We start from the raw sequence: 27,171 nt of genomic DNA, 5'->3' as shown, positions 1-27,171 counted from the left end.
GCAACTGAATCTGAAACTGTGGCTCAATTTTACAGGTAGTAGAATGGTTCTTACCTTTTGTATTCAAACATAAACAAGTAAGCTTGGAATACAGCCGATTGTCCCGTAGGTCGAGGAAGGAAACTAAACTCCTTTCTCTGTGCCACTTGCTGTCCCATGTATTGCATATTGACTAGATTCAACCTGAAACCCGTGTCTTTGCCCAGTATTTTGTGGGCACAGGCACAGTTTCTGCTGAAAGGAGTTACCATATTTGACGGATTGCTAGCCTGACTTGATACATCAAGTAGTGTTCCAGTTGGCTTGTCTGACTAGAAATGTTCTTTTTCTTACGCCATTCTTTTCTCTTATACTGCCAGCAGTGCCCTTTGGTTAAGAGAATTTCACTGCCCTCAGATATAGGAATGAATGAAATACTCTTCTCCCCATTAACTTGCCTTTCAATAATGCTCACTTTAGCCTAGAATCATCTCAAGTTGGAAGGGACCCATAAGGATCATTGAGTCCAACTCCCTGCTCCTTGCAGGACTACCTAAAACTAAACCATGTGTACTAAGAGCGTCATCCAGATGCTTCTTGAATGCTGACAGACTTGGGGCGCTGACCACTTCCCTGGAGAGCCTGTTCCAGTGACCGACCACCCTCTCAGTGTAGAACCTTTTCCTAACGTCCAGTCTGAACTTGCCCTGAAGCAGCCTTATTCTATTTCCTCATGTCCTATTGCTGGTCACCAGAGAGAGGAGATCAGCATCTCACCCTCCTCTGCCCACCTTGAGGAACATGTAGACTGAGATGAGGTCACCCCTCAGCCTTTTCTTCTCCAAGCTGAACAAACAAAGTGACCTTAGCCACTCCTGGTAAGTCTTGCCCTCGAGACCTTTTACCATCTTGGTCGCCCTCCGCTGGACACACTCTAGTTTGATGTCCTTGCATTGAGACGCCCAAAACTTCACACAGCGCCAGAGGTGTGGAACAGATTACTTTCAGGAAGTACAGCACCAGCTTTGCAGAACAGGTTACTTAGAGTCAGTAAGTGTGATTACACCAAGTACGATAGGAAGATGGGGGTGGGTAGTGGTAACAGGTCATGCTGTGTGCATGGCTGATATGTCATGTCTGTGGTTTTGCTTGTATGAAGTAATTCTGATCTATTCTGCTAACATTTATATATGTGTAACACTGATTACCCTGTAACCAGGGCTTTACTTATTTGAAACAAAGTGTTAGTAGCAGACCCAACCCTATATTCAACCACAAACTGAAAAGTGAAAAAGAGAAGCAATGTCAAAGTTACAGAACGCTGTTGCTAATAAAAAGCTGTTCGGCCTTCCTTTTCTCCTCTTTTTCTCTAAAGTAGTAGCTTGAGGAAGCCTGTGGAGTCTGAGGCTACATTCCTTCTTGTCTGAGTGCGCCAAGGGACAAATTGAAAAGTTACTGACTTGCAGCTCTGTGTAGCACAGGACATTCATTGCATGAAATGGCCTGAAAAACTGTCAGTAAAAATGGTGGTGTAATTTTTTTTTGCTTAATGTGTTTTAGGTGTTAGATTTTTAAATCAAGGAAATGCCCTTGAAGTAACTTTTCACGCATCGTCAAATTCATGGGTGAAAGCGTGTGGTTGCTTGATTTTTTTTTTTTTTTTTTTTTTGGGGGGTGGGGGTGATTTTTTTTATTTTTTAATTTGTAGCTTCATACACTGTATCTTAGACTCTCTTTGGGGGGATTTTGTTTGTCTACTGTTTTTACCTGATAGCCACCATTTTCACTATTGAGGACTGGGCAGCTGTTCTTCTCTACCCTAACTGTTGCTGCACTTTTCCTGAAAGCCTGACAACTTTTCCCAGCTTGCTGGTAAGATCGCTGTGCAGCACCACACAGCGCTTCTCCTGTCCCCTCTGCCAGGTGAGTGTGTGTGCTGTTACAGCTTCATTCTTGAGGAACTGGGGAGGAGCAGAGTAGGAAACCTGAAGTGGAGTTTTCCTGCACAACGCTTCTCAAGTATCAGTTAATTTAACACAAATCTAAAGGGTATTTGCTTGATGTAAGTCTGTGGTATTAGTGTAGTGAGTTGCCTTGTCCTTCAGGACAGCCTGAAGTTGGCAGTGCCTAGTTAGCTGAGTTGGTTTGATAGAGGTTTCCCCCCAGCCCCTGCTCTTCACCAGCTGTGCATGCATTTAGTGAGAGAAGCTGTGGCTGTGTATTTGGCTCACAAATTTAAGTTGAAGTGGTTCAGGATTAAAAAGATTGTCAAAGCTTGAAGTTGTTTTTCTTTTCCTTTTTTTTTTTTGTTTTAAATATCCCTATATACGTGGGATTGATTAAAATATTCAGATGTCCTCAAACTAGCTTGGCCAAATGTACTCCAGTCTCTATTTCTTGTAAAGTGTTTGTCCTGGGATTGCACACTGTAGCACACGGGTAGGGCGGTATCTGCAGCACAGACAAAGAGAAAAGAACAACTACTTGCTGTATCATTGCTGTGCTGCACTTGGCCTTGAGGCTACTTCTGAGGAAGCAAACAATTAAAATTTAACTCTACATCCTGCTGATCAACTGTTTGTTTTTTTTTTATATGGTTTGAAAGAGACAGATAGTTGAGGCAGCTAATCATTAACAGTTCCTTCAACCTCCAAGTTTAACTTTGCTTCTGGGATTAGCTGACATGGTCCCTAGAACCCAGTTATAATGGCAGAGGGGTTTGTTTGGTGGTTTAGTTTAAATTTGCTTCCTAAAGGAAACATGTCATGCTTTTGGAAGGGCTGTCTTCTCCCTCTTCTGCAAACCAGTACAATGCTGGACTTTTTCCTGATGGACTATGTTGTCTAGGAGTGAGAATCCCATCCTTATTCCCCCGATTTTAAATTATGCTATGTATTTATGTTTCAGCATAGGCCAAGTGTACTTGAAGCTGGTCTGACTGTTTGCGAGTGCTTGTTAACCTGTGTTATCCCAATCTGCTTTGCCATACTTTGCTCCTCTCCATCTTTGATGTTTAAAAGTAGGTTTTGTGCATAAAATCACAAGCTAACTACTGTTTAGCTGTCTTGTTACCATATTGGAGAGGACATTTACTCATAGCTACAGATGCCAAGTGTGGCCGGAGCTTTGAGAATGGTTTAGTTTGGCTGTTACCTCGTATATGTGGCTTGTGTCTCTTGGGAATTAACTGTTGTATGGCTGGATAGCTATGCTATCCTGCTAAAAATTGCTTGTGTTTTGGGTTTTTCCTCTTTAGGAAGTGAAAAACATTGCCTATGACTAAACAATAAATCATAGAATCATAGAATGGTTTGGGTTGGAAGGGACCTTAAAGATCATGTAGTTCCAGCCCCCCCACCACAGGCAGGGACACCTTCCAGTAGACCACAGTGCTCAAAGCCCCATCTAACCTGGCTTTAAACATTTTCTGGGAGGGGGCATCCACAGCTTCTCTGGGCAACCTGTTCCAGTGTCTCACCACCCTCACAGTAAAGAATTTTTTCCTAACATCTAATCTCAATCTACCCTCTTTCAGTTTAAAGCCATTTCCCCTCGTCCTATCACTACATGCCCTTGTAAAAAGTCCCTCTCCATAAATAAACTTCTGCATCATCATCAAGCAAATAGATAAAAATACAAAAATTAACAACTGTTATGTGCTTTGTATTGCATAATGATCACATAAAAATTAATAATGTGCAGTCTTTATAGATCTAGAAAAAGTCATTTCTTCTTGAAGCAAGATGCTGTCTAGTAGCTGATGAGCAGCATATTGCTCTGGGCAAACCGTATGCTGGGAGCCTCTGCTTTGCATAGGGGCAATATACCGCCTTGCTTTTCCAGTGTCCCAGATGTGGTAAGAGTTGCAGTCTCATTTGCTTTGAACAGCAAATCAGGCTCTTGCACAGCCATGCCTGCATGCCTTTCAAGATTTACATATGTACCATAAGTTGCTTGTCCTGCACTGTGATACAGATTGTCTTCTTTTTGTTTGGTTTACATTACTGAAATCTATAGAAAGACTTTACAAATCACTGCTCTATATTTAATTTTGGATAAACCGTCTGATATAATTAATAAAGGCTCTTTTTCTGATCTAAGGGGTTTTGCCATTAGCAATAATTTGTTGCGAGATTACTTAAGTAATTCTCCAAAGCACGTATGGTACAGCATCTGTTCCTGGAATTTCTTATCCTCTGCTCTAGTAATTTATAGAATTTTCATTGTTCATTGCAGGGAGGTAAAGTCAGTCTTCATGGACTTGCCTGCTAGGAGAAGATGCATCTTTTTGTACTGTGAAGAGCTTTGTTTTATTTTGTTTTTTTTTTTCTTTTGGCATCAACATGGAGAGAACTCTTAGTATAAAGATGCATTTTTGCCCATCCACTGAACAAAAAATTAGTTTATTAGTAACAACAGATTCTGTTTGTGAGAATGAAGTAGAAGCATGGATTTATTTCAAGGGGCATAGTAGTATTTTAAAGTACCCTCTTTTAAAACATTGTAGTATGTGCCTTAAATTGACGTTCTCCTCAGCCTCCTATACTGCTGTGTTTAGCTGACTCTAAAGGTTTTTTTTACCTATGCAGTGCTCGTGTATTACAAAATATGAAGAGTTGTGTATTGTTAAAGAGTTCTGTAAGATAGTTTAAGACCTGATATTATCATTGAACAAAAGGGTTCAGGTTGTATGGAGGAACTGGAAGAGAGATTATCTCAGAACATGTAGCACAGCACTCAGATCTGTTTCTTGATCTCACTGAAAGCAAACTAAAAGGCAGAACTAACATGTATATTTTAGTCTCTAAAAGGAAAAGAGCAAATAATAGCTGGAGTTGAAGAAATATGGGTAGTTTTGTTCTTAAGTCTTTGCTGTGTCATCTGTGAAATTGGCTGCCAGAGCAAACGTGGGTGCAGTGGCTGATACTTGATACTGATGTAGAGGTAGATGCTTGACGTATAGGATTGTCTCATTGGGAAAGGTGCTTTTTATTCCTGACTTTGGGTTTTTTCAGAGCATGAGTATTTAGAACAATAAAACTTGCACCAAAGCTTTATTGGGATATTTAATTAACTTATTCCTAATAAGCTAATGCAGACATACACATTTAATGTCTTGCATTGCTCTGGAAAATCACAACTCTTATTTCTATTAAGATTCTGTGCGCTTCCAAAGTGAATAGAACCTCTTGCTATGTTACAAGTTTGTCTGTTATTTAGCTTAAGCTGTGAAAACAAGCTTGCTTGATATCACTGCTTTTAGGTGCTTTATCCACTTGTGTTTTTACTTGTAATCTGCAATGCCATGTATCAAAGCTGTTAAGGAGGATTTTATTTCTTTCTGTACTTACTAAGGAGAACTTAAGAATATTTGAGCGTGTGCAACTGAGCGTGTGCAACAGTTAATGAAAAAAACTGTTCAGTTGAAGGCATTTTATAGTGAACTTTGAACACTGAATGCTGGCTTTCCTAGAAATGGTCATTTCCTGGATGCTTACCTTGCTTTTTTCATCTTGCCTCACATGGAAGTAGAGTGAAATATAAACTAATTTTGTGCTTCATCTTTGTCTCTGCTTCACTAAACAAAACCTTGCACATCACAATATCCGTGTTAGATTAAGCCATTTCTAGAGATGTACCCAAACAAGTACTGGTGGACAAGGATTTTTCTTTCTGAACGTTGACTCTCTGTTTCTATGACAGTGTCTCCAGGAGGAATTGATGCTTACAGACTGAGAATTATTTTCCTTAGTGGAAAAAGTGGTGGCTTGATAGGTTTTGTTCAAAGTCATCTAGAGTGGTGGTTTTTGTCAGATACCATCTCCTGCAATGAGATCCTGAGGTTCTAGTAGGTACTTAAACCAGTAAATTCAATCCCTGAATCTCAAAATAGGCTTCCTAGAGGAGGGACTTCCTATGGCATCTGATGCTTGGTTTGTACTTGTTCTCCCTCAGCTAGGGTTTAAGCAGTGGTTGTGTTGAATGTAGAAGCCTGTGTCTGTTATGTGAAGCTTAGTTTGATCCTTCACAGGCTGCTGGACTGACCTTTCTTTGTCTCTTTACGTATTTCCTAGTAAAATGATGGAGCTCAGCATATTTCATATTCCTTTACTTGCATCTTTAAGGCTCTGTTTTATTCTTTTAGTAAAGCTGCTATAAACAGTATGACTGAAACTAGCGTCAGTGCTGAAATTAGTCCTTCTCTACGCAGACTCTTACTCTGATATGCACCGATTGCTTTGCTGAAAGAAATTACCGCACAGACTTCCCAAGCTTAGTCCCCCTCTGGGGCTGCCGGCAAATTGCTTAGCTTGTCTGTCCTGGTTTCCCAGCTGTGGAGTTGGAGTAATTTATTACTAGTGTCAGTCATAAGAGCATTGAGGGTTAATCTGCATATACTGTTTCTTCGTAGTGTCTTTAGAGTGTCAAAGCAGTAATGTGTAATTGTAATTTTATTATTAATATTGGTTATTTCATTAAAGTCTCATTTTCCAACAATGTTCATGTAGATTAAACTCATTTTGTCAATAAGCTGGCATCCTTCCAGCAGCATTAACTCTGTTCAGACTCTTTGTCTAATAGTGAAGCCTAAATGTGTAGAAAGCTCTGTAAAGAAAACAGCAAATGCCTAAAGAAACCCATACTTTCTTGTTTTTAATCTAGACTGTGGACATCCATAAAGAAAAGGTCGCTCGCAGAGAGATAGGCATTTTGACGACCAATAAGAACACATCGAGAACTCACAAAATTATAGCGCCAGCAAACATGGAACGTCCTGTAAGGTATATTCGAAAACCTATAGACTACACGGTGCTGGATGATGTTGGCCATGGCGTAAAGGTAAGAATACCTGGACACTTGACTACTCCAAGTAACACAGATCAGGAGATAGGGTTGGGGCAGAATGTTAGTGACATTAAAATGTTTAGTTCATTATTGGTAGGAAGGATTATGGCTTTCATATGCTTCCACATACAGACATTTCAATAACAAAATGGATTGTTTTACAGTGAGGGGTTTTTGAGCAATGTTTGCCATAACCTTGTGACTGTCAGTGGTAGTCACAGTGTCTGGAAATAATGGCTCATTATCTTAGGCTAATGACTTGTTAAAAAAGCCATGACTGACTTTTAAAATTATCACTCCTTCCTCCTCTGATTAAATTGTCTCTGCCACGCCTTTTTTTTTTTCTATCATTATTGAGAAAAATTAAGTCTTCTGTTATGGGGAAACTGGCTGGGGTGAAGGTGTTTTGTTGGGTTTTTTTGGAGGGTGGTCAGGAGAAAGGGGGTCAGCTAGTTGGCATTGAAATCTTAGTGGCATTTGATGTCTCACTCCCATTTGTGCTTTCGGACAGCCTTGTTTTCTCTAAATAAAAGCCTTCACAAATTAATGTCTACCTCCCTTGAAATGGTCATAGTTGAAGTGAATTAACATAACACCCTTTGTTCCCTGGACATCTTTTTATAAAAAAATAGCTTTGTATCCACCTAGAGCAGGTGTTCCAGGTATATTCAGTTCACAACTATCTTCCCTTGAATGGCATTAAAAAGCTTTTGTTCAACATCCATGTATCCTCTAAAGCTTGATATGCTCTGGTCAGTCAGTTGTGCAGCTAGATCAGAACACCATGTGCCCTTTGAATCACTGAGCTCTTGAGGAACAGATCTTTCAGAATTACTCGACACAAAAGAGTGCCAGGGTACCTCCTACTTCATAGTAACCCTCCAAATGCCCAGAGGAGTCTAATTCCAACACAAGTTAGAAAGCAACTCCATACCATCACAGCTCTAGGCTATGAATTAACATAGTGACTTTGGACTACCTGATTTTTTGTTTTGTTTGTAGCTAAACCTGTACTACTTAGGGTTATTTTACACTAATAATTTAAGCTAGACTGGATGAAGCACAATCCTATGTAGAAGCCTGAAAGACATGCCCTGAATTGCTGTAAAATAGAAACACTGGGGTCAGAGAAATTGATAATTTTTCCATACAGTCTCTGCATTCGAATCCAGGAATCCACAAATTCAATGTCAGGATATTGTTTTCTGCCCTTAAGTGCTCCAGGGATCAAGTGCTGTAGAAGACTATTTAAAAGGAGAGTAATTACTGTTGGTCTTGGAAGTTGGTGGTTTGCTGAACTACTTGTATTGTGCAGGCTCAAAACAGGTTGCTTGATCCATAAACACTGAAGTTGTTAAGGTATAGCAGTTGCATTTTCCAATATGACTATTTGCTTTTAGGAGTACTGGAGTCTTTATTAATGTGACCCTATTTGTTTAGGGGGTGGAAATGATGTGCTGTTTACCTGTTTCTAGGCAGCTCTAATGGAACATTTTTAGTAAAGGGGTTTTTAACTTAGTTTAATTCTGTATTAAAAACTTGGTCTGTTCAGAGGTAAAATAGTTTCCGGTAATAACCAAATTAGCAACTCATTACAAGTCAGCTCCAAATTATGTCTTGCTATTGTTTCTTTATTAAGTGATTTACCTAAGTCTGTTTTATGACCGTGGAAGGCATGACACACTTAGACAATACCAACATCATTTTTCTACTATGTAGACTTGTTACACAAATGAAATAAGCTGCCAGCCAGGCCTCGGGTATATAGTTCAAGATGGCTGTCATGCATTTGACACCTTCACCAGTGTTGATGTACACTGGACACACTGTTGAGAAGAGTGGGCTGAGGTAGTGAATGACATAGTTACACGTTTTTAGCCATCATATTACTGGGATTCTGAGAGTGTGACACAGATCATAGGTCTGAAGGAAGTAGCTTGCTTTGTCTGCAAGCCTAGATGTAACTAGTGCTGTTATAAGAAAATCAAAACAAAACAACTTAAGAAACTGGATCAGGTCCTGTTGGAAATAAGCACAAATAACGGGTGAGGCTGAGAATCTGAGTTGCCTCTTGAACATACAAATTAGGGGGAAGCATGCAATAAATTGAATTACAAACTTTGTCTTGTCTAGAATGGTCTTAGAAGATCCTTCAGACTCTGTTAAGTCTTATTTTCTTGACCAAAGATTTCACCCCAAGTTGGACAGCAACATGTACAATAAGACCTTAGAATCCATGTTTTTCTAGAGGAAAAGAAGTTTGAATTCTGTCTAGAGCAGTTGTCAGTTTGACTAACTTGCAGGCCCTCAAATGTCTTCTGCTGTGGCAACTATCACTAAAATACAATATAACACATACAGTCACATTTAAGTATTAAATAAAAATTATGCAACACTTTGAAATCTGTAGGTGACAATTTATTGCTGTTAATGGGACACTGTTGTGTTCTGGTGCAGGATTTGATAAAGAAACAAAGGAAAAGTACAAGGAAGAGAAATCAAAGGTACAGGCTGGATTATAGCCTGTTTCTGCTTTTATTTATTTCATGAGATACTGATCCTAGGAAAAATGTCATTAAAATATGCAGTATATTTTAAGGGGTGATCCTGAATTGTTTTATATAAAAAGTGTAAATAAAAATACTGCCTCACAGAATTAAAAAAAAAAAAATAGATAATCCTCAGAGTAAATACTGCCTTTCCCTGTACATCTTCCATCTGAGCAAATGCAGAAACGGCTCCTGTGCGTACTCACAGCTCACTTTCTTTGTGTGTCTCTCTGATGCTTCTCATGGCTGTGTAGAGGGGATGCAAAAGCTGATGCCTATGCTTGGGGTGTGAAGAAGGGCTCTACATGCCCCCCTCTGTCTCACACACGTGCAGCAATTTTTGTGGGGGCAGGTGATGAGGGTGGGGGTGGCAGTGATGGTAAGCAGCTGCTCTCTGTAGCAGGTTTCCTCCCTCACAGGAAACACCTCCTTGGAATGGCAGTGCTGGTTCCTCCTCCAGCAGCTTGTTGGTAGAAAGGCTTTTGTAGAGCATCCCAGGATTGCAGAGGTGTTTTCTCCCTCAGCCTGAAAGCCCCATGGCAGACCCAAGCTGCCTCAGCTGCTCCATTCCCTGCCACTTCCCTTTGCAGGGGCAGGTACAGATGAAATCTCCAAAAGGAGTAAAGTAGCTTTTTTTTATATACGTGCCTACGAAGCCAAGGCTAGCATCAGTCAAAATCAGGAGGGCTTTTCAAATTGGTTTGCTAGTGAGAAGGCTTTCCCTTGCAACACAAATAGTATGTCTAAATGGCTCCAAGAAACACACAGGCAAGCATTTTTGCTGGTCTGTTAAGCTGTTGCTCATCTGTCACCCTCTGGGGATAGGGGAATGTAGCTGAAGTCATTCTTGGTAAATAAGAGTAACTGTCATGATGTGAGAGCCCACCTTCCTGTGTACAGCTTAGTTTAAAATTATTAGGCAGAGGCTACTTTAACATTTCCTTCCTTCTCTTCCCCTTCTTTTGTGAAAGGAAGAAAAAAAAAAAGTGTGCCAGCAAATAAATAGGTCAAATACAATTACTCATACAGAAAATCCTCAGTTTAAGAGGGGGGAGAAGGAGGAGGAAGCTTGGAAGCTGCCTTAAAAGCCCTGAAGTTGGCCTTTGAATTTAGTATAATCTTCTTTTTGAATAGGAGGCAGGTGGAATTGCAGTAATTTGTAAAATGGCAGCTAAGTAGGAAATTGAAATGATGCCTTATGGTAAAGGCAGATAAAATGTTGAACACATGCTAAATTGAAATGCCTAATAGCTGTAATTGGATTGAGTTTGTTTTATGGCGCTAACAGTTCTTCAAAACCAAACTTGAATTGTATATGAAGATTGATCACTTTTCAGCTTTGTTTTAAGAAAAAATTTGGAATTCCAACGCTGTAAAACGCTTGCATTTCAGTGCATTAGAACTGTAAGAAGCTTTCTAGCCCAGGAAGTCAAACAGGAGTTAAGCATTCAGAAATCTTTCTCAAGCAAATGGAAGTTGGAACTACTCTCTTAAAGTAGGGATTGGGCGAAAACTTATCAAATACTAAGCTTGGAGAAGGGAGCCTTGCTCTCACCCTTGTTAGGCTTCTCAGCCTGCCCTACTCACCTGCGGTCCTCATGCTTACATCTGTGTCCATGCAAAACAAAAATGCAGATGAAGTGCTGATGTGAGGGTGGAAGGCTACCTAATCGTGCCTGCTTCCCCTTTAGAATAAGACCTTTTATGTGTTAGCCACTGGAGTATTAACTTTTAAATAATTCACTGTAATAAAAACAAAGTGAGACAGGGATCCTGAACCTGAGCCTCTGCTGCCTTTGTCCCTGTATTAGCTTCTGTCAGACACTCACGCTTCAAAGGATGTCATGTTGCCAGTTTCATTGATGTCACATCGTCCCTCTGGGGTCATGGCCAAACAGTAAATATTGCTGTAGGGTAAAGAACGCTTCTCTGGGGGAAAAAGTAACTCTTCCTGTTGCCAACTCTAATGACTCTGTTGTGAGTGTTAACACTGTGTGCTTTTCATAGGGCACTTGCTACTGGAAATTCAGAAGTGTGCATAGTGTCATCTGATACAATGTAGGTTTCAAGCTTTTCTGCTTGCAAAGAAAACTCAAAACTATGAGGTCTCTTTATTTTCTAATTTTGAAACTCAATTTTTTTACATTAACCTTATTTTATTGTAGCTAGATTTAAAGTTACCAACTCAAAGAATTCAAAATCTTGAAGTATTTAAAGGCAGGAATCTAGGTATCTTTCTCTGAACAAGACTACTGAGTGCTGAGGGAATTATATTAAGTTTGTCTATCATCCACAAGCAGGTTTTTGTATATTAATAGAAGTTTAATATGTAAAGACATTTTAAGGTCAAATATGACTTGAAAATTTTTGACTGCTCAGTTTGGAAATTAAAAAAAAAAAAGGAAGAAATAAAGGAGAGAAAAGCAATACTGACAAGCTACATCTCGTTACTGTTAACAGAAGACTATGTAATTACTAGGTTGCAAATAATACTGGGAGAGGTTATAGTTAAAAGATAAAGGTAAAGTTTCACTGAAGAGAGACTTACCTACTCATGTTCAATTTTGAAAGAAATACTGATTTAGAACCTGAATTTTCTCAAAATAATCTGCCTTACAACAGACTGTAAGGAAATAAAGAACAATAAAAGGCTTCTGACCCATTCTGATAAGGAAACTGAAACACAGGAATTATTCATTTAAAACTGCACAGAACTAGTGGCAGAAGTGTGTTACCCTGAGTGTCTGACACCCACGTACAGTCTGCCTTCTGAAAAACATCTTTGATTGCATACTCTCCCTAAGTCCATATCTTGACTTCTGTAAGGAAACCATGTTCTAGACTTGGTGCTTTACTGTACCCTTTCCTCAGGCATCCCATTCCTTCATGTACAAGTACCCTTCCAGCTGCTGTTTTGCTGTGTCATCTTGTGGTACTCCAAAACTGCTCCACGGATCAGACAGGAGGCAATCTTGTGCAAAATGAGGGGGGCCACGAAGATGATCAGAGGGCTGGAGCACCTCTGCTGTGAAGACGGGCTGAGAGAGTTGGAGCTGTTCAGACTGGAGAAGAGAAGACTCCAGGAGGACCTTCTAGCAACCTTCCAGTACCTGAAGGGGGCCTACAGGAAAGCGAGAAAGGGGCTTTTTACAAGGGCATGTTGTGATAGGGGTAATGAGGGGTAATGGTTTTAAACTGAAAGAAGGTAGATTTAGATTAGATATTAGGAAGAAATTCTATACTGTGATGGAGGTGACACACTGGAATAGGTTGTGCAGAGAAGTTGTGGATGCCCCCTCCCTGGAAGTTTTCAAGGCCAGGTTCGATGGGGCCTTGAGCAACCTGGTCTAGTGGACGGTGTCTCTGCCTGTGGCAGGGGGGTTGGAACTAGATGATCTTTAAGGTCCCTTCCAACCCCAACCATTCTATGATTCTATGAAAAAATCTATGAGGATGCCTATGGAGCAATTGAATTGCCTAGCTACAGATACATAACAGCACTTCAAAAGGTCTTGTGGCCTGCTGTGTTTCTGTAGGGATGTCTCAGATATTCTCCCTTGACTAATAAAGGAAATACCCTTTTTAAGTAAAAGGGGAGGTTGACTGAAGAGTCATCAAGAGCAATCATGGTTTTTTTCTGTTGTGGTTGATGACTGTGATTACTGGTCAAAGGTAATGGATCTAAGACTGGTTATTGCTTTTACAGAGCATACATGTTAAAGTCCTGAGTTTGCTAGACACTTACTATTAGTGCAGATTAGTCTGGTGCAGTTTTTAAACCTTTGTTTCCATTGATCAACATTTATATTGGATGGTCTTTAATGACAGCTTTCAGTGATCATAGGTATGGCAGGAGATAGAGTGAAATTGGCTCTAAATTCAGGAATTAGAGAAATAGTGTGACATACAGCAGGGGAAGCACAACCAGCTTGCACAGAGATTTGAAGCTTCTGCAGTCTGAAATGGGAGCGTTCATAGCTGAAACGTGCAGGAGAAACTTGCTGGACATCAGTGTGATAAGGATTTTGCTCCTGTGTGCAAGTGGCCTTTTATATTTCTGTGCTTACAGATACATTTGCTCACGTAAATTGAGTTGTGTGCAATGTCCCTAGCCCTAGTTTTCCAAACAGTTTATAACTCAAATAATAGTTCTCTGGTTCCCTGAATCATGACTAATGTTCCTCCATGACTTGTTACTTGGCATGGAAACTATTAAAAAGAGTTAGTTAGATGGCTGCCTTCTGAGGCCAGCCAGCAGAGTCCCTCAAATGTCTGGACATCCTTTGGCTACCAGCAGATAGTTCTGATTGCCTCACACCCTACCCTTTCATGCTGTTCTTGGTCTTGTCTCTTGTCCCTTTGGCCTCAGTTACAGAAACCTGCAGTCCTGCCTTTGTCAGCAGGTATTTTTGTACTGTTTAGACTACCAGAACTGAGCATGCTGGAATTGCCAAAATAGTTGCCTTAAGCAGGTAAGCCTCTTACTGGGTACTCACAGTCAATGCTCAACTGTCCCAAAACATTGCTTGTCCTGTCCAAACCCACAGCTAAAATTCTCAGTCCAGGTGCTCTGAATTCCTGGCATCAGTTACAGAAGCAGCCTCACTTCTGGCTTTGATAAATGCTTTGCATGGCTGTTGCAAACACCTGTTTTGCCCATTGCCTTAATTGCATTACTCCTTTCCAGCCCACTGCTGACTCTCAGTCCTTGGCCAACCTGCTCTCCCACACTGTCAAAACCCTGTGGATGTGCCACTGCCCTAGCTGCGATCTTTTGGAAATGCAGCAAGGTTGACTCCTATTTCTTGAACTTGAGACTGTGGTTTCTTTCTCTTAATTTTGTGAAAATCCTTAAAACTTTATCCAGGACTGCCACATGCTGGTGGGTTTTCCCTGGAAAGGCAAAAGTGTTCTGCTTGCTTCTTTAAAACATCTCTCTGTTATGATGCTTGCAAGAAACCCCAACCGATACTGCTGCTCACCGTGCTGTCTTGTTTCTGGGATCATCCTGATCTGTCTAGTTCTCTGCCTTGGCATCACAAACATCCCCAGCAAGCCTACACACTGTGTTTTTGTTCTGATGTGTACGTGATTCAGGATGCTGGTATCAGGCTGAAAACTGTCTCCTGCGTGTACAGTAATACAACTAGAGGGAGGAGGAGGCAGTCGTGCTCCTTACAGCTTCTGCGGGAGTTCTCAGTGCTGCTCTTTGTTTGACTAAGCTTTTTTCCTATTGCACCTCCTATCTCTTTCAGGTCCCTCTCAGAACAGTCTCTTCCCTCTTCAAGCTGTGAACCTTATGCATTCTGCTGCTTCTCTTCCTCATGCCCTGCATTCTCTTCCTTCCTGACTCTGACCTTCTCAGTACTGATCAGGCAGTTGGTGATGGTCGTGTTGTGCCAACTGGCTGGCTGGTCTAGAGGCATTTGTAGGGAGATGCTTGAACCTACCTTAAACATGTACCTGCTTTTCCTTTTGGTTGTCTGCTGTCCTTTTTCCCGTTTTTCTTAAAATCATAATGATTCTAGACCCTGCTGCCTAAACTGTTCCCAGTTCAAGCATTTTTTTTTAATTGCTTAGAAAGCAGTACATTTGGTTTAAGCTCAGCCAATAAATACAAGAAAATGCCTCCTCCTAATTAATTAGCTATTAACAATGATTAAATAGCCATATGGTTCATCTCATTTTGATTCATTTGCTTTTCCTCCCTTCCTTCTGTGTTTTGGATCATGAGTTCCACTCCCATAAGAATCCCTGTTCCCTTTACGTTCCTTCCTTCCTTCTCTGTTTTCCTGCCTGTATGACTCTTTTTTTTTTTCAATACTGACAGCAACATAGAGGACATGTACAGAGCTTTTTGCTTATAGAAAGCAGTATGACAACAGTTACTAATTCTTCTGCGCAATAAAGGAAGTGTGGGTATCTGTCTGTATATTGTTCACATGGTAGCAAAAGAGATAAAACTCACCTGATGTAGAGATAGGAATAAAGATCAAGAGCTGTTGGACTTCAGATATAGGTTAAACAGTATGTTAAACAGTACTTAGCGGTAGAAAGGTTTGAAATAAGATGAAGATTCCTGAATCATTGCTAGATACTGATATTCACATTGTTGCTGCAGCGGAGGCAGACTGTAACAGTGATTAAGGAGGAGGTGGAAAGACTCACCATAAGTGCTGAGTGACACTGCGTAAGGGAAGGAAAGAGAGGAAGCTTTTTGATTTTTATATTTTTGAGGCAGGCAAATTTAGTAGTGGAGGCTGGGTAAGAAACCATGCCACCCTTCCTTTTAAGCCTTTAAAAGGTTTCTATCTATGGCTGCTGGGGAGGGATGGGACCAAGAGTTCCACTTTTTGGTCTCTCTTAACAAATTCCTTGTATTATGCCGTTGCCCTTGGCAACTGGTGAAGTAAGGGGAAGGGTCACATATTCCTGTGAGAGGGGAAAGCAAATTTCCTTGCTAAAAGCCTGTTTTACAAATATAATACTTGGGAGGCTACCCTGGCATCCTGGAAACTGAGCCTTTGCATTTATCCATGAAATAAGTATGTGGGGACAGAAGTGGTTTAAATGCCTTAGTTCTGCCACTCTGCTGATGAACCTCTGTCCAGACTGGGAGTGAATGGGATGACCTTCAAATTTACTTACCACAGCTAAACTTTTTAATTTGAATTTTGGAGCGGGTTTTGTGTTTCTCCTCTTGTAATATGAATAACTTAACGGCAGTGGCTTTCAACCTCTTTTGATTTGTAACCCCAGCTGTTTATCAGTGGCTTTACAGACCGTGTCAGAAACCTCACATGTGCACATCTCTGTATAGCATGTTTTAATTATTTTTTCTGAGTTCATGAATGCCTTTAAACTGGTCTGTGTTTCTTGGAGGAGGAGAAGGAGGAGGAGGTGCAAACTGCAGTTTGAAAAGCTGTGCATTAGGAGGCTTGTTCTGGAAATGACAGTTTATTTCCAAACAACCTCAAAAAAAGCATTGGGATTATTTTATGTTTTGGGGGTTTGTGTTTGCTTGGTTTTTTTACAATCAATGAAACTAATAGTTTTTCCCATTCAAACATAAGTCCTCCCCCCCCCCTTCCATAAAATTAGAGAACTCAACTTGAATTTATTTAAAATTTTACATTAGTGTTCCTTATGAGGCCCAAGTTTTCATATTTTTTTTCCCTCTGCAATCAAAAAGGCTGAAAAAATTATATAGTGGAGTCATATAATGACTTGATTCTAAGAGCTAAAATTGCAGAATAACAATCATTAGAGCACTGCCAACACAGTTTGGAGCAGCCAGTGCTGTGCTGGCTTGAATCAGATTTCAATCAATAAACCAGAGGTGAAAGGCGCTGCTGCTCATCCTGTTTGAGAACTCCCTTTTCTTTATTTACCATTCACTGCAGCAGCTAGGATTTCTTCAAAATGCATGAAGGTTAAGTGTCAAAACAACAGGCGAGTCCATTCTGCGCTATATAGCTGAAACTGTGGTTTTCTTAACGAACACGTTGCCATTGAAATAGCATTGATTTGGGTTTGGACTTGAATGGTCAGCAAAGGGCTTTTGAACCCTTTACTGCCCATGAGGAGCCTGGCAAACGAATCTGGCAAAGCTTAGCTAAACCTAATTTTGACACAAGTGTTTTTCCTCTGGTCACTTAGACAGAACTCTCAATGACTAAGTGAGCCAGTAAAATCTCTGTTGGTGTACTGGGATGTAGCTAATTATCGGTAGACACAAGTGATTTTTTAAAAATGTGATTATCTGTAGTTTAACCTGTCCTGTCAGTTGTGATGGATCTGCCATTAATTTCTACCTTTTTCCCCCTTTTTTTGCCAACGTTAAGTGGCTAAAAGCCAAGGTAAGAAGTGTTATTTCTCCTTTGACCCACAGTGCCTCATGTGACTGATAGTAGAGGCTGCAGAGCCATTAAAACTGAAAACTAGCACTCTCTTATGCTCTCCTCTGCTTTCCATAGGATATTTAGATTGAACATGCTATACTTGATTTTTTTTTTTATTTACAGCGTTTAGCATGTGTCAATGTATCTGTGATACATTGACATCTGCATTCATACATAGATACATTAATTTCTCTAACACATGTAGTGCTTTGCTCTGAATTCAGTAGATGCCTTGATTCCCTTCACTTACATTTTTTGCAGGAGACTTCCCAGACAACCTGAAGGACTCTGCTAGTCAAATAGCAGGGGCAAATCGAGAAATTCTGGGCCCATGCTGACTGTATTGTACTGTCAGTGTTAAAGTTGGATTTAAATTATTAACACCCGAACGGAGATGAACACAAATGTGGCTTCCCTTTAAAGAAAAGAGGATATAAGAGATTTGTGCATGAACCTGTCAATTGCCTACCTTTCTGATGTCTGTTGTAAATTAATAGCAAAAATAACATTAAGCTTGTATTTAGACTCTGTATTTTACTGGTGTCTGTCTTGCGTGTAGCTGAAAACTTGCTGTTTGACAGCTGTCTGGGAATTCTCACTTCATATTCTTACACTGGAAAAAAAAAAAAAAAAGCTGTCAATAATGGAGCTGCTCTGTTATAAAAATAAAATCATGTTTTCCCTTATTTCAGCATGGAAATAACCAGCCTGCAAGAACTGGCACCTTGTCAAGAACAAATCCGCCTACACAAAAACCACCAAGTCCTCCCATGTCAGGCCGGGGAACTCTGGGGTAAGAATGAAGACTGCTTAGTCCTGCCTGTGTAATAGGAAGTTTTAATTGTGCTGGTGTTGGTGTTTCTTAAATACGTGGATAGATGGCAATTCTGATTGCCTTTAGCAAAAAACACGATTACCTTTTCTGTATTATAAAACCTTTCAGCTGCACTGACTCTTATTTTCATGATGACCTTTTGAAATAATGTTTTTTCACAGGGGAAGGATTTATTATAGATATGGGTAAATGAGGAGGCTATTGTTGTTCCTGACTTTTGGGGAGAAATCCTTAGTGACACAAAGGAATATCAATAAGGTTTTAACTTCAGTGGGGGAAAGACTTCATAGCTACATTTTTGTCTGCTCGTTTCTCAATATTATAAGAGGTATGAAATGGCTGTTGGTGTCATATTTGTTGCATTGTCTAAGCAATATTCATGGCATTGTGAACACATTGGCAACACTGATTCTCGGAGGCTTGTGCGTTTTTATTTTTATGCTTAAATGAGGAAGGATTTCGCTATTCCCAAGTCCCACTGTGACTGGTGTTCTGTGCCATAGCATCTGTTTTGCTGCTGTGGACCTGTGGGGAGTGAAATCTGCTTATCTTGGTATGCCAGCATGTAGTTGTTGCTAGGGTCTAAAACACTAATACTTCAGAAGCTCAGAGCACGTGCCATACGGTTTTGTCTGTCCAACTGTATAATATCTTCCAAAAGACATCCTAAACAACAACTTCTACCTATTTGTCACTCTCAGTCTTTCCTTTATGCTGTGGGGGACTGAGGCACTGTAAAGCTGGCTGGCGTGGTTGTGCTGGCTTCAGGTATATTGTCTGGGAGAGGTGGAGAGCTGGAAAAATGAGGAATAATGAGGCAGAACAGGATGGGGATCAGGAGCAATGGTCAAGGAATATTAGAAGCAGCAACTCCTTTTGTTGAAGACTCAGTGATTTTTAATCCTGATTTGATGCTTTGCTGCTTCACGATGGCAGTTTGTTGCGTATTCTGCAGAGAAATTACCCTAGAGGTTTCCTCAGCATGTTTTGTGAAAATTCCCATTGCTCAAGGGCATGCAATCAGTATTCCAATTGTCTCTCCTGTCCCAGCTGAGAAAGAGTTGTTTATCAGCCTTGGGAACCTGGGTAGCATTTTCATGTCCTCTTGGATGTTTGCTAGTGAAACAGCAGCGTTGATGTACTGGTGAGCTTCCTCTCTCTAATGCTGCCTTCTGAAGAAGCCAAAGCTGTTTGGTTGCCTTAGCTGATGCCTGATGAGGATTCATCAGCTGAATGTCATTTCCAGATGAGCTTGACAAGAGGCAGCATTTGGCTGAGGGGGAGGAATAATGTGGGTTCGTAACGGAGATTTCTATCTGCCCTTCTTGTTCAGGAAGTACAGCTCTTGTCTTGAGCAGCCGTGTTCTGCCAAAGCATGAAATATCATAGGCATGACTGTTTCCCTAATATATGCAGAAAGAATTGCTAGAAACCGCAAGAATACTACTCTTCTCCCTTTGATCCAGAAAACAGAGAAATGTGTAAAATGAGAACGAGCTTGGTGTGTAACATGGGCCTTTAAGTGCGCGCTGCCTATTGTACAGCCTGTCCCTCTGAGGCAGGACTATCTAAAGGAATATGGTGGGGAGGGAGTCCTGCACAGAAATTGCTCGGGCTGGAAAGGGAAAGGGACTGCAGGAAGCAGGGGTCCCTTCACTGGACCAGGGAGAGACTGTGGAAAACCTTGGATGCTCAGGTTGGAAGTACCACAGGAGAACGAGTGAATTAGTGGGGCTGGATGAAGGGAGTAGTTGCAGTTGTGCCTTGAGGGTTCTGGGGCAGAGCAAGGCCTTGGACTCCCTGTAGCTCTCGCTGGTGGCAACAGGCATCAGCACTGCACTGAAGCATTGGGGGACAGTGAGGTGGGGAGCACTGGGCAGTGTCAAGAAAGAGTGTTTTCCTCCTCTATGTAACACTGGCAGAAAAGCAATGGCAAGGAGTGGACTTGAGTGATGGAAAGAAATTATTTTTTACTTCTCTGGTGCTTAGGAGTTTGAGTTCTTCAATGAAGCTGAGAAGAACAAAGGAGAAACTTGAGGCATGGCGGAACCCGAGGATGCAGTCAGGGTTTGCTTTTGACAGTATTTTGAAATTGTACAGGCAAAATAAATAGTACTACAGAGCTGAGTTCCTATTGCCACTGCATTCCAAGGCAGAATACTTTAAAACATTAGTTTTCAAGGTTATTTCTGGTGAAAGCACATTTAAAATCTTCCCTGCTTATCATTTTATTTGGCGGTATTTAGAGCTCTATCTTACAACAGGAATACAAAGTTTCTTTGTTTTTTCCCATGACTAATCTCTTTTGGCAGATCTATAGGTGGTGGCAGTCTGCATATTAAAATAATCTGGAGTTCTTTATATAGACAAACTAATTTACAAACACCACAGTGCATGCAAACAATTATGGTATTTCCACTTTTCTCTCTGAGAGGCTTAAATAGTAAAATGTTATAGTCAGAATTTAGTACTGTTGCATTCCATATTGTAAAAAGGAAGTCAATAAGTTTCTTAAAATACCAGGAAGCTGTATAACTTAGCAACTCAGTTATAACCAGTAATTGAACAAATGATTGAATGCCAGTAGTTTAGTGTTTTCGTTTTTGCCTAGCTGGTGCATTGCCAAATTCCACAACTTGCAAGGGATCTCTTAGTTACTGGTGAGAACTGAAAAGCTCTGCAATTCAGTACAATAAATGCACTGTTCTTAAGGCAGTAATGGGTCTGGTAAATAGATCTCGAAAGATCTGTGTTATATTTCTGACTTAATGCAGTCTGCTAGATGACCTTGGAAGTCTCTGAGCTTCACTTTCTTGGGCTGCAAAATGGAGACAATGAAGCTCATCTGTGAAGCACTTTAAGATCTGCTTAAGTGGTATGAGATTGCTTGATTACTGTGTGAAACAATGCTCCTAGGAAGAGCACTGGTGATTGCAAATGTAACTTGTTCTGTGAATCTTTCAGCCTTACTCCTGTCTAATGAGTTGAATACCTTTAGCCAAGAATGCTTTTGGAAGGCATTTGGAGGGGAGGGGAAAGGGGGAAAGAGGAAATTGTTACAGTGGAAGAGTTTGTCAGGTGCAGTGTGCTGAAAGGTAACCCCAGAATATTATGCAGATGTAACCATGGTATGTTATGTAGTTCAAATAATATATTTTGGGTGGTAAATTTAGTTTAGGCTTTTAAAATCAGTTTATGTGCTGTAGGCCAACTTGTATGGATCTATCTACATAAGAGCACTTTAGAGAGTTGAATGTGACCTGTCTACCCTCCCCGGGGGAATTTGTTTAACATACTGTAATGTGGGTCACTGTGCAGTGATCTGTCATGAAAACTTAAGAAAACAAATGGCTTTACTACTTCATTTATCCTTTCGATCTTCTGATCCTTTATCTGTCTGTCTTCAAATCTTTTTTTTTTGCTTGACCAGACGAAATACTCCTTACAAAACCCTGGAGCCAGTCAAACCACCAACAGTCCCCAATGATTACATGACGAGTCCTGCCAGACTGGGTAGTCAGCACAGTCCGGGAAGGACAGCTTCCTTGAACCAGAGACCACGAACACACAGGTAAGCGTTTTCTCACTGTAACTCCTTCCTGCCTGGCACGCTGATGCTTACTAAAGTCACAAAAAAGCTTTGAAGCTTTGTGCCTGTTGGCTTTTTGTTGAAAGGCGAAAGGTGAGTTTGCTACCACTCTGCGTTAACAGAACTTCACTGTATTGTTGACTTCTCTAACACATAGAAGTGTCTTCATACTCTATAGAAGCCTCATCATATCTAGCAACTTACTTCCATAACCACAGGCCTTGTTTTATATAATCAGTTTATTTTGTTCTATGGTATTTATTTCCCAAGAATAAGAAAAACTTCAAAATTTATGTAGTTTGCAAGGTAGGGTGGTGATGGGTCCCTAATGGGTTTAAAGCTGCATTATTAACCTTAGCCTGAAATACACTTAAGCTTTTTTTTTCCTGTTGTTTTCAAGACTACTAATTGCAAAGATAAATTTCTGTTGATTAGAAACACAGTGATGAAGGTAGTCTGAAAGAACTGATTGCTTTCTTTTGGTTAGAACTTAATGCTCATAATCAGTGCTAGCATGATAGAAGTAGAAAATAAAACCTATTCACAGAGCAGGTATTGGTGTCAGCCAGTTGTTGCCATGTGCTTAAGGGCTTTGATGAAAGAGCAGTGTGTGTTTTGGGTGAGAAGAGTGTTCCGAGTGTAGCTTGTGGGGGTTTTTTTAAATGTAATTTTTTTCTCAATTTGTCAGGCTAGATCTTTCTCTGAGCCTCTTGAGTGAGTTCAGTTTTTTCAATTTTATTTTTATCATAGGCTTCAAGGTGCAGGGGAAAAACAGACGAAAGAATTCAATGTAGTTACAAGTAAGATGTTAGCTTATTTTTTTGAGAGCTGCTTTCTTAATTCTTTTTTTTAAACTCCCAGTAGGTAGGTCACTAAAGGGAGTTGAGAGAGTATCTTGGACACAGTTGATCATACAATACTGTCAGAATGAAATAACTTCCAAATCTATCTGCAGCAAAAATCTTGTTAATCTGTTTAGCTGGCTACTGTGAATGCTCCCTACTCTTGTCTCACAAGATCTTCTTTTATGTAGACTGCAGTTAGAAATTCAGCTGCAACCATGGTGACAAGATCAAGGTCTTCAGCAGACAGAACATGAAATTTGAAGGAATTATCTTTGCTTTCATTTCAGATCACTGATTTTCTTTTTTGTAACAGTGCTATTTTCTGAAGATATATTTGAATGATTTGCGCTTGACTCGTGACAGCACTGATTTGTAGTTACCCAGGAATGATAAATAAACTATAACATCACTGAGTACTCTTTTAGTTAGCATGGATGGGTTAAAGTGATGTTTTGGCTTGAAAACATCTTGACTACTTAGTTCTCTTTATATTATCTATTTAATCCATGTAAATTCAAGCCTTGGCCTAAGGAGTGCTCTTGGATAAGAATAAGGACAGATTCTGCCTGAATCTTGATTCTTTTTCAGCTCCCTCAATGCAAAGAAGTGTTATGGCCTCCAAAGGCATATGTAGAAATGTTAGGCAGTAGTTCACTAGAAGTATGTTCTGTAAAAATCTGTATTGCTGGCCTCTAATTTATATATCATATAACAGTATTTAGACGAATTGTGACCTGGCTATACTGTTACCTTTCAGACTATCTTAGAAAAAAACTTCTCATACACAAAGCGTGTGCATGGGCAGGGGGTAGTGTTAGATACACAGAAAATTACCCACACCATACACCACACCCCCATTGGTTTATTGTGGCTGTTCTCAGTTAAAAAGTTCTCAATCTAAACTTCTCTTCTGAGTAGAGGAAATGTTCCTTCAGCTGACAGCATAAATAATCTTAAATAATTATTTATAGTTTAGGCATGAATTCTTCAAGCCCCAGCCTATTACTTTCAGTTATTAAAAGGCCCTGAACTATCCCTGCAGTTGTTACTCCATTGCCTAGAACTGGTATGGTTGCTTACCTTTTTATTTGTTAAAGCATTTAATTAGGCATTTTATACATAGTGATGTTTATCAGCTAGCTAATTCCATTTATTAGGCATGTAATGAATCCAGACTTTATTAGCTGTATGCAATTGTAGGTAGAGACAGGCATTTTATAGGAGATTTTTCAATGGTCTATAGTTGAGTTAGGCTAGCAGAGCTCACACAAGTGTGACTGTTGATAGACCTTTGTCGGAAAATCTGTGCTAATACTTGTGTTTTTCTTTTATAGCGGTAGTAGTGGAGGAAGTGGCAGTCGAGAGAACAGTGGAAGCAGCAGTATTGGCATTCCCATTGCCGTGCCTACACCTTCACCACCAACCATTGGACCAGGTATATGTGGGACTCTTCCCATGTTAACTTAAGACTGTAATGCCAGTCGTTTGTGTTTGCAGAGGGATTCTGACTGAATACGATGGGCTAGAAACTGTCCTGAAGCACAGTCCTAGTCATGAAATCTCTTATGAGTGCTGAGGGACATCTGAAGTTTTAATTCTTTACCAAAAGTACTTGCAGAACAATCACTTACAGAACAGCGGATGGTTAAAACACCTTTGTCAGTCCATGTTTTTACAAGATAATCGGGGCGGGGGGGAAGGGGATAGAAGGAGAGAGGTGTATCCTTCTAAAGCTTAAGTATATTTTTAAGTGCCTGTCTACAATTTGGCATTTCTGAGTGCTCTGAGAAGCAGCAGCAACTACATACGTGTTTGATGGAAATGTCTTCTGAAATAGCCTGCTAACTTTACCATCTCCCAATGATGGTATGTACGCATTCTTTTTTTAATTAAATAAAAATCTTTACTTCAAATAAAATGAAGATGATGACCTACAAAAACACTGCTAGTAGTAGAATTAAGGCTTATCCACCAGTGTTGTTTATGCTACGATTACAGTCTGAAGATGCTGAGCTATGATGGAGATCATTGAGAGAGGCAGGACTAGTGTGTATAAGATAGCACAGCAATAAAAGAGAACCATGCAGGATCTTTCGGCATCGAAAGCATACTCCTTTGTCTTTAAGAATGATGAATGGTGGGAATGTGTAGGATCCTTTTTTATTATAAGCCGGCAGGATTATTCCTCATAATAAACCAACTCAGTCACTTGTTTACTCTCTGTGTATTTTGTAAGCACATAAAGCTAATTTGCAGAAGAAAACAGTGGAGTTTTGGTGTAAGGTAATTTTGCTATTGAACCTCTTAAATCTCTGTTCCTTGGATGACAAGTCTTCACTTTCTTATGCACATGTAGGCTTTCCTTTCCCAGGTGTTTCTGATCCTGCAGTGGTACAAATAGGTATGACATCTATTGTTTGGCATCCCATAAAAATCAGTGAGAATAAAGATCTGCAGGTACAGAACCCTGTGTAGGATCAGGGCCTAAGTTTGCATCAGTTGACTGAAGTTGAATTTCTGTATTTATCTGGGAAGCCTATCAAGTGCCTGTACTTTCTTTTTTTTTTTAAATATATGGCCTAATTGGGAATATAAACTATCTTATTAGCACACATTTCTGTTCCTCCTCCTCCTGGAGCCCCGCCAGCACCGCCACTGCCACCACCTCTCCCGATGGGCAGTCTGATAGGTGAGACTTGTGTCAACGCTGAAGTGATTGCAGTCATGCTGCATAATCAATAATCATCTCTTCCTAATGGACTTAGTGAGGGTGTTTTTTCTTCTTAGTGGGGTCTACATGATTTTAGTATAATAATCAGTTCTGGGAATTATTTTATTTGTTTTTAAACAAATCTAATCTCCACTAATTTCCTGTGGTTAAAGCCTCTGAAGGTAAATGCACAAGGTACAGGGAAAAGGCTGCCAGTTGCTTGAAATCTCTGTTCCCAATAAAGCTAAGATCCAATTAGTCTGGTGTAGAAGAATTCAAAATCGGCTTGAATATTGGTATTCTGCTGTATCACTCCTGCAGCTGAAACTAAGCGACAACAGTTGCACTCTGGCTTAAAAATGGTAGCTGATGTTTAGGATGATGTACATATTCTATCCTGTGGGCATAAGGTGACTGAAAAGCAGAAGTGTCTGTCACAGTGGCTTGGGTTTGATTCTGTAACACTGCAGGTTGGTGGCAAACTGGAAGACTTGAGGATACGAATTAACAGTTCTTGAAAAATTGCTTCAAGCATTACATAAAGCTGTTAGGATGGGATCTAGAAGTAGTACTTCTCAAAACAGGCAGGACAAAATACCCCACCCTTTCCTAACACAGGCTGATGACAAAATTCATTGTGTTATGAAACTAGCTTTGGAGCCTTTGACCCACATAACCCTTTGCATTTTCCCTTACTGAAGTGTTAAGTGACTTTGGATAGCATTACAGGAATGCAAACTTCTGATCACATAGTTTGTGTATATATGTGTCTGTGTGCATTTTTGTATATATTTTTATATATTTATATAAGATATATACATATGTATATAAAAGCACAAAACATTTTATCGCAAAACAATTTTTGCATTTAAAAATTGCATCGAACCATGTGACCTCAATGTGTGAGATTCGTTACTTTGCAAGGTGTGATTCTTTATCTGTCAGGGGTTAATCCAAAAGAAAACTTAAATTGTTTTATTAACCTTGAAGTTTGTGCAGCAAGCATGTGGAAGGTAAAAAATTGGGTGTTCGTATTGAAGAATGAGTGACGTCTTTCTGTCAGCTGGCATTGGTGATTCTGATTTGTTAGTGCAAAATACACCAATATAAAAGCACAACTAGCAAATCTGATTGATAAATGTGCCAAGTGTCTGAAGCTCATGATGTCTGTTTTACCGTTTTGTTAGTGTCTTTTTATATTAGATTGGAGACAAGTTCTGGTTCACAATGGAAAACATTTGCTTTGAGCAGAATGTGGATTTTTTTTCTGTGTGCTTTTTAATAAAGGCTATTGCATGTAGCATAATTGAGATATGCTGAGGAGTTGGAAGCTGATTCAATTTTCCATTCCAATCCAGTATCTCAGAGCAGTTCTCAGCATTTCTCAGATGTCCTTTATAAAGGAGTGTTGGTTTATGTCCTGTGTGTTTTTTCTCATTATTGATTATAACAGGGATGTTTGTTTTCTGTTAATCTCCTGTTACTGGCCTTAAATTATTGGAGACCTGTAATCAAGTATTTCCCATGGTCTGGGCTTTTTTCTGTTTTCTGCATTCTATCTCAAGTAATGCTCTGCTTAAGTCTTTTCCTTGGTTCCTTTGGCTAATGCTTTTCAGCTGCTCCGGGTTCAGCTCCTGGTTCCCAGTATGGCACAATGACCAGGCAAATCTCGCGACACAACTCTACCACTTCTTCAGCATCTTCTGGTGGATACAGACGGAATCCTTCTGTGACTGCCCCATTTTCTGCTCAACCTCATGTTAATGGCGGGCCTCTTTATTCTCAAAATTCAAGTAAGCTTCTGAGCTCTGAAATCACGAACTGTTTTGAGCAAAATGATTGTAAAAGCATGCATGGCATTTTAATTCATTTATGAAGAGCATCAATCAGATTACTGCTTTCTTTCCTAAAATAGAA

At 40.0% G+C, this 27,171-nt stretch overlaps 2 protein-coding genes across 8 annotated transcripts in view; one reads left to right on the top strand and one right to left on the bottom strand.

Moving 5' to 3' along the window:
* The window catches only part of ABI1 (abl interactor 1), an 83,910-nt gene that overhangs the window by 47,317 nt on the left and 9,422 nt on the right, over positions 1 to 27,171 (top strand). For 2 of the 7 annotated variants that reach the window (XM_068404438.1, XM_068404435.1), the window contains exons 3-9: positions 6,643 to 6,819; positions 17,219 to 17,233; positions 17,968 to 18,068; positions 21,541 to 21,681; positions 23,879 to 23,979; positions 25,153 to 25,233; positions 26,871 to 27,047. In XM_068404438.1, the coding sequence (XP_068260539.1) occupies positions 6,643 to 6,819; positions 17,219 to 17,233; positions 17,968 to 18,068; positions 21,541 to 21,681; positions 23,879 to 23,979; positions 25,153 to 25,233; positions 26,871 to 27,047 (793 nt within the window). The remainder of the gene's footprint in view (positions 1 to 6,642; positions 6,820 to 17,218; positions 17,234 to 17,967; positions 18,069 to 21,540; positions 21,682 to 23,878; positions 23,980 to 25,152; positions 25,234 to 26,870; positions 27,048 to 27,171) is intronic. The other 5 variants (XM_068404439.1, XM_068404434.1, XM_068404437.1 and 2 more) reach the window with 3 other exon arrangements.
* Positions 24,754 to 27,171, bottom strand: part of PDSS1 (decaprenyl diphosphate synthase subunit 1) — a 37,446-nt gene continuing 35,028 nt past the window's right edge. The window contains exon 11 of the mRNA XM_068404442.1: positions 24,754 to 27,160. Coding sequence (XP_068260543.1) covers positions 27,146 to 27,160 — 15 coding nt within the window. The 3' untranslated portion in view covers positions 24,754 to 27,145. The remainder of the gene's footprint in view (positions 27,161 to 27,171) is intronic.

This window comes from Nyctibius grandis, chromosome 7 (genome assembly GCF_013368605.1).
Source record: "Nyctibius grandis isolate bNycGra1 chromosome 7, bNycGra1.pri, whole genome shotgun sequence".
Lineage (NCBI taxonomy): Eukaryota > Metazoa > Chordata > Aves > Nyctibiiformes > Nyctibiidae > Nyctibius > Nyctibius grandis.
This window is presented reverse-complemented; position numbering and strand designations above follow the sequence as displayed.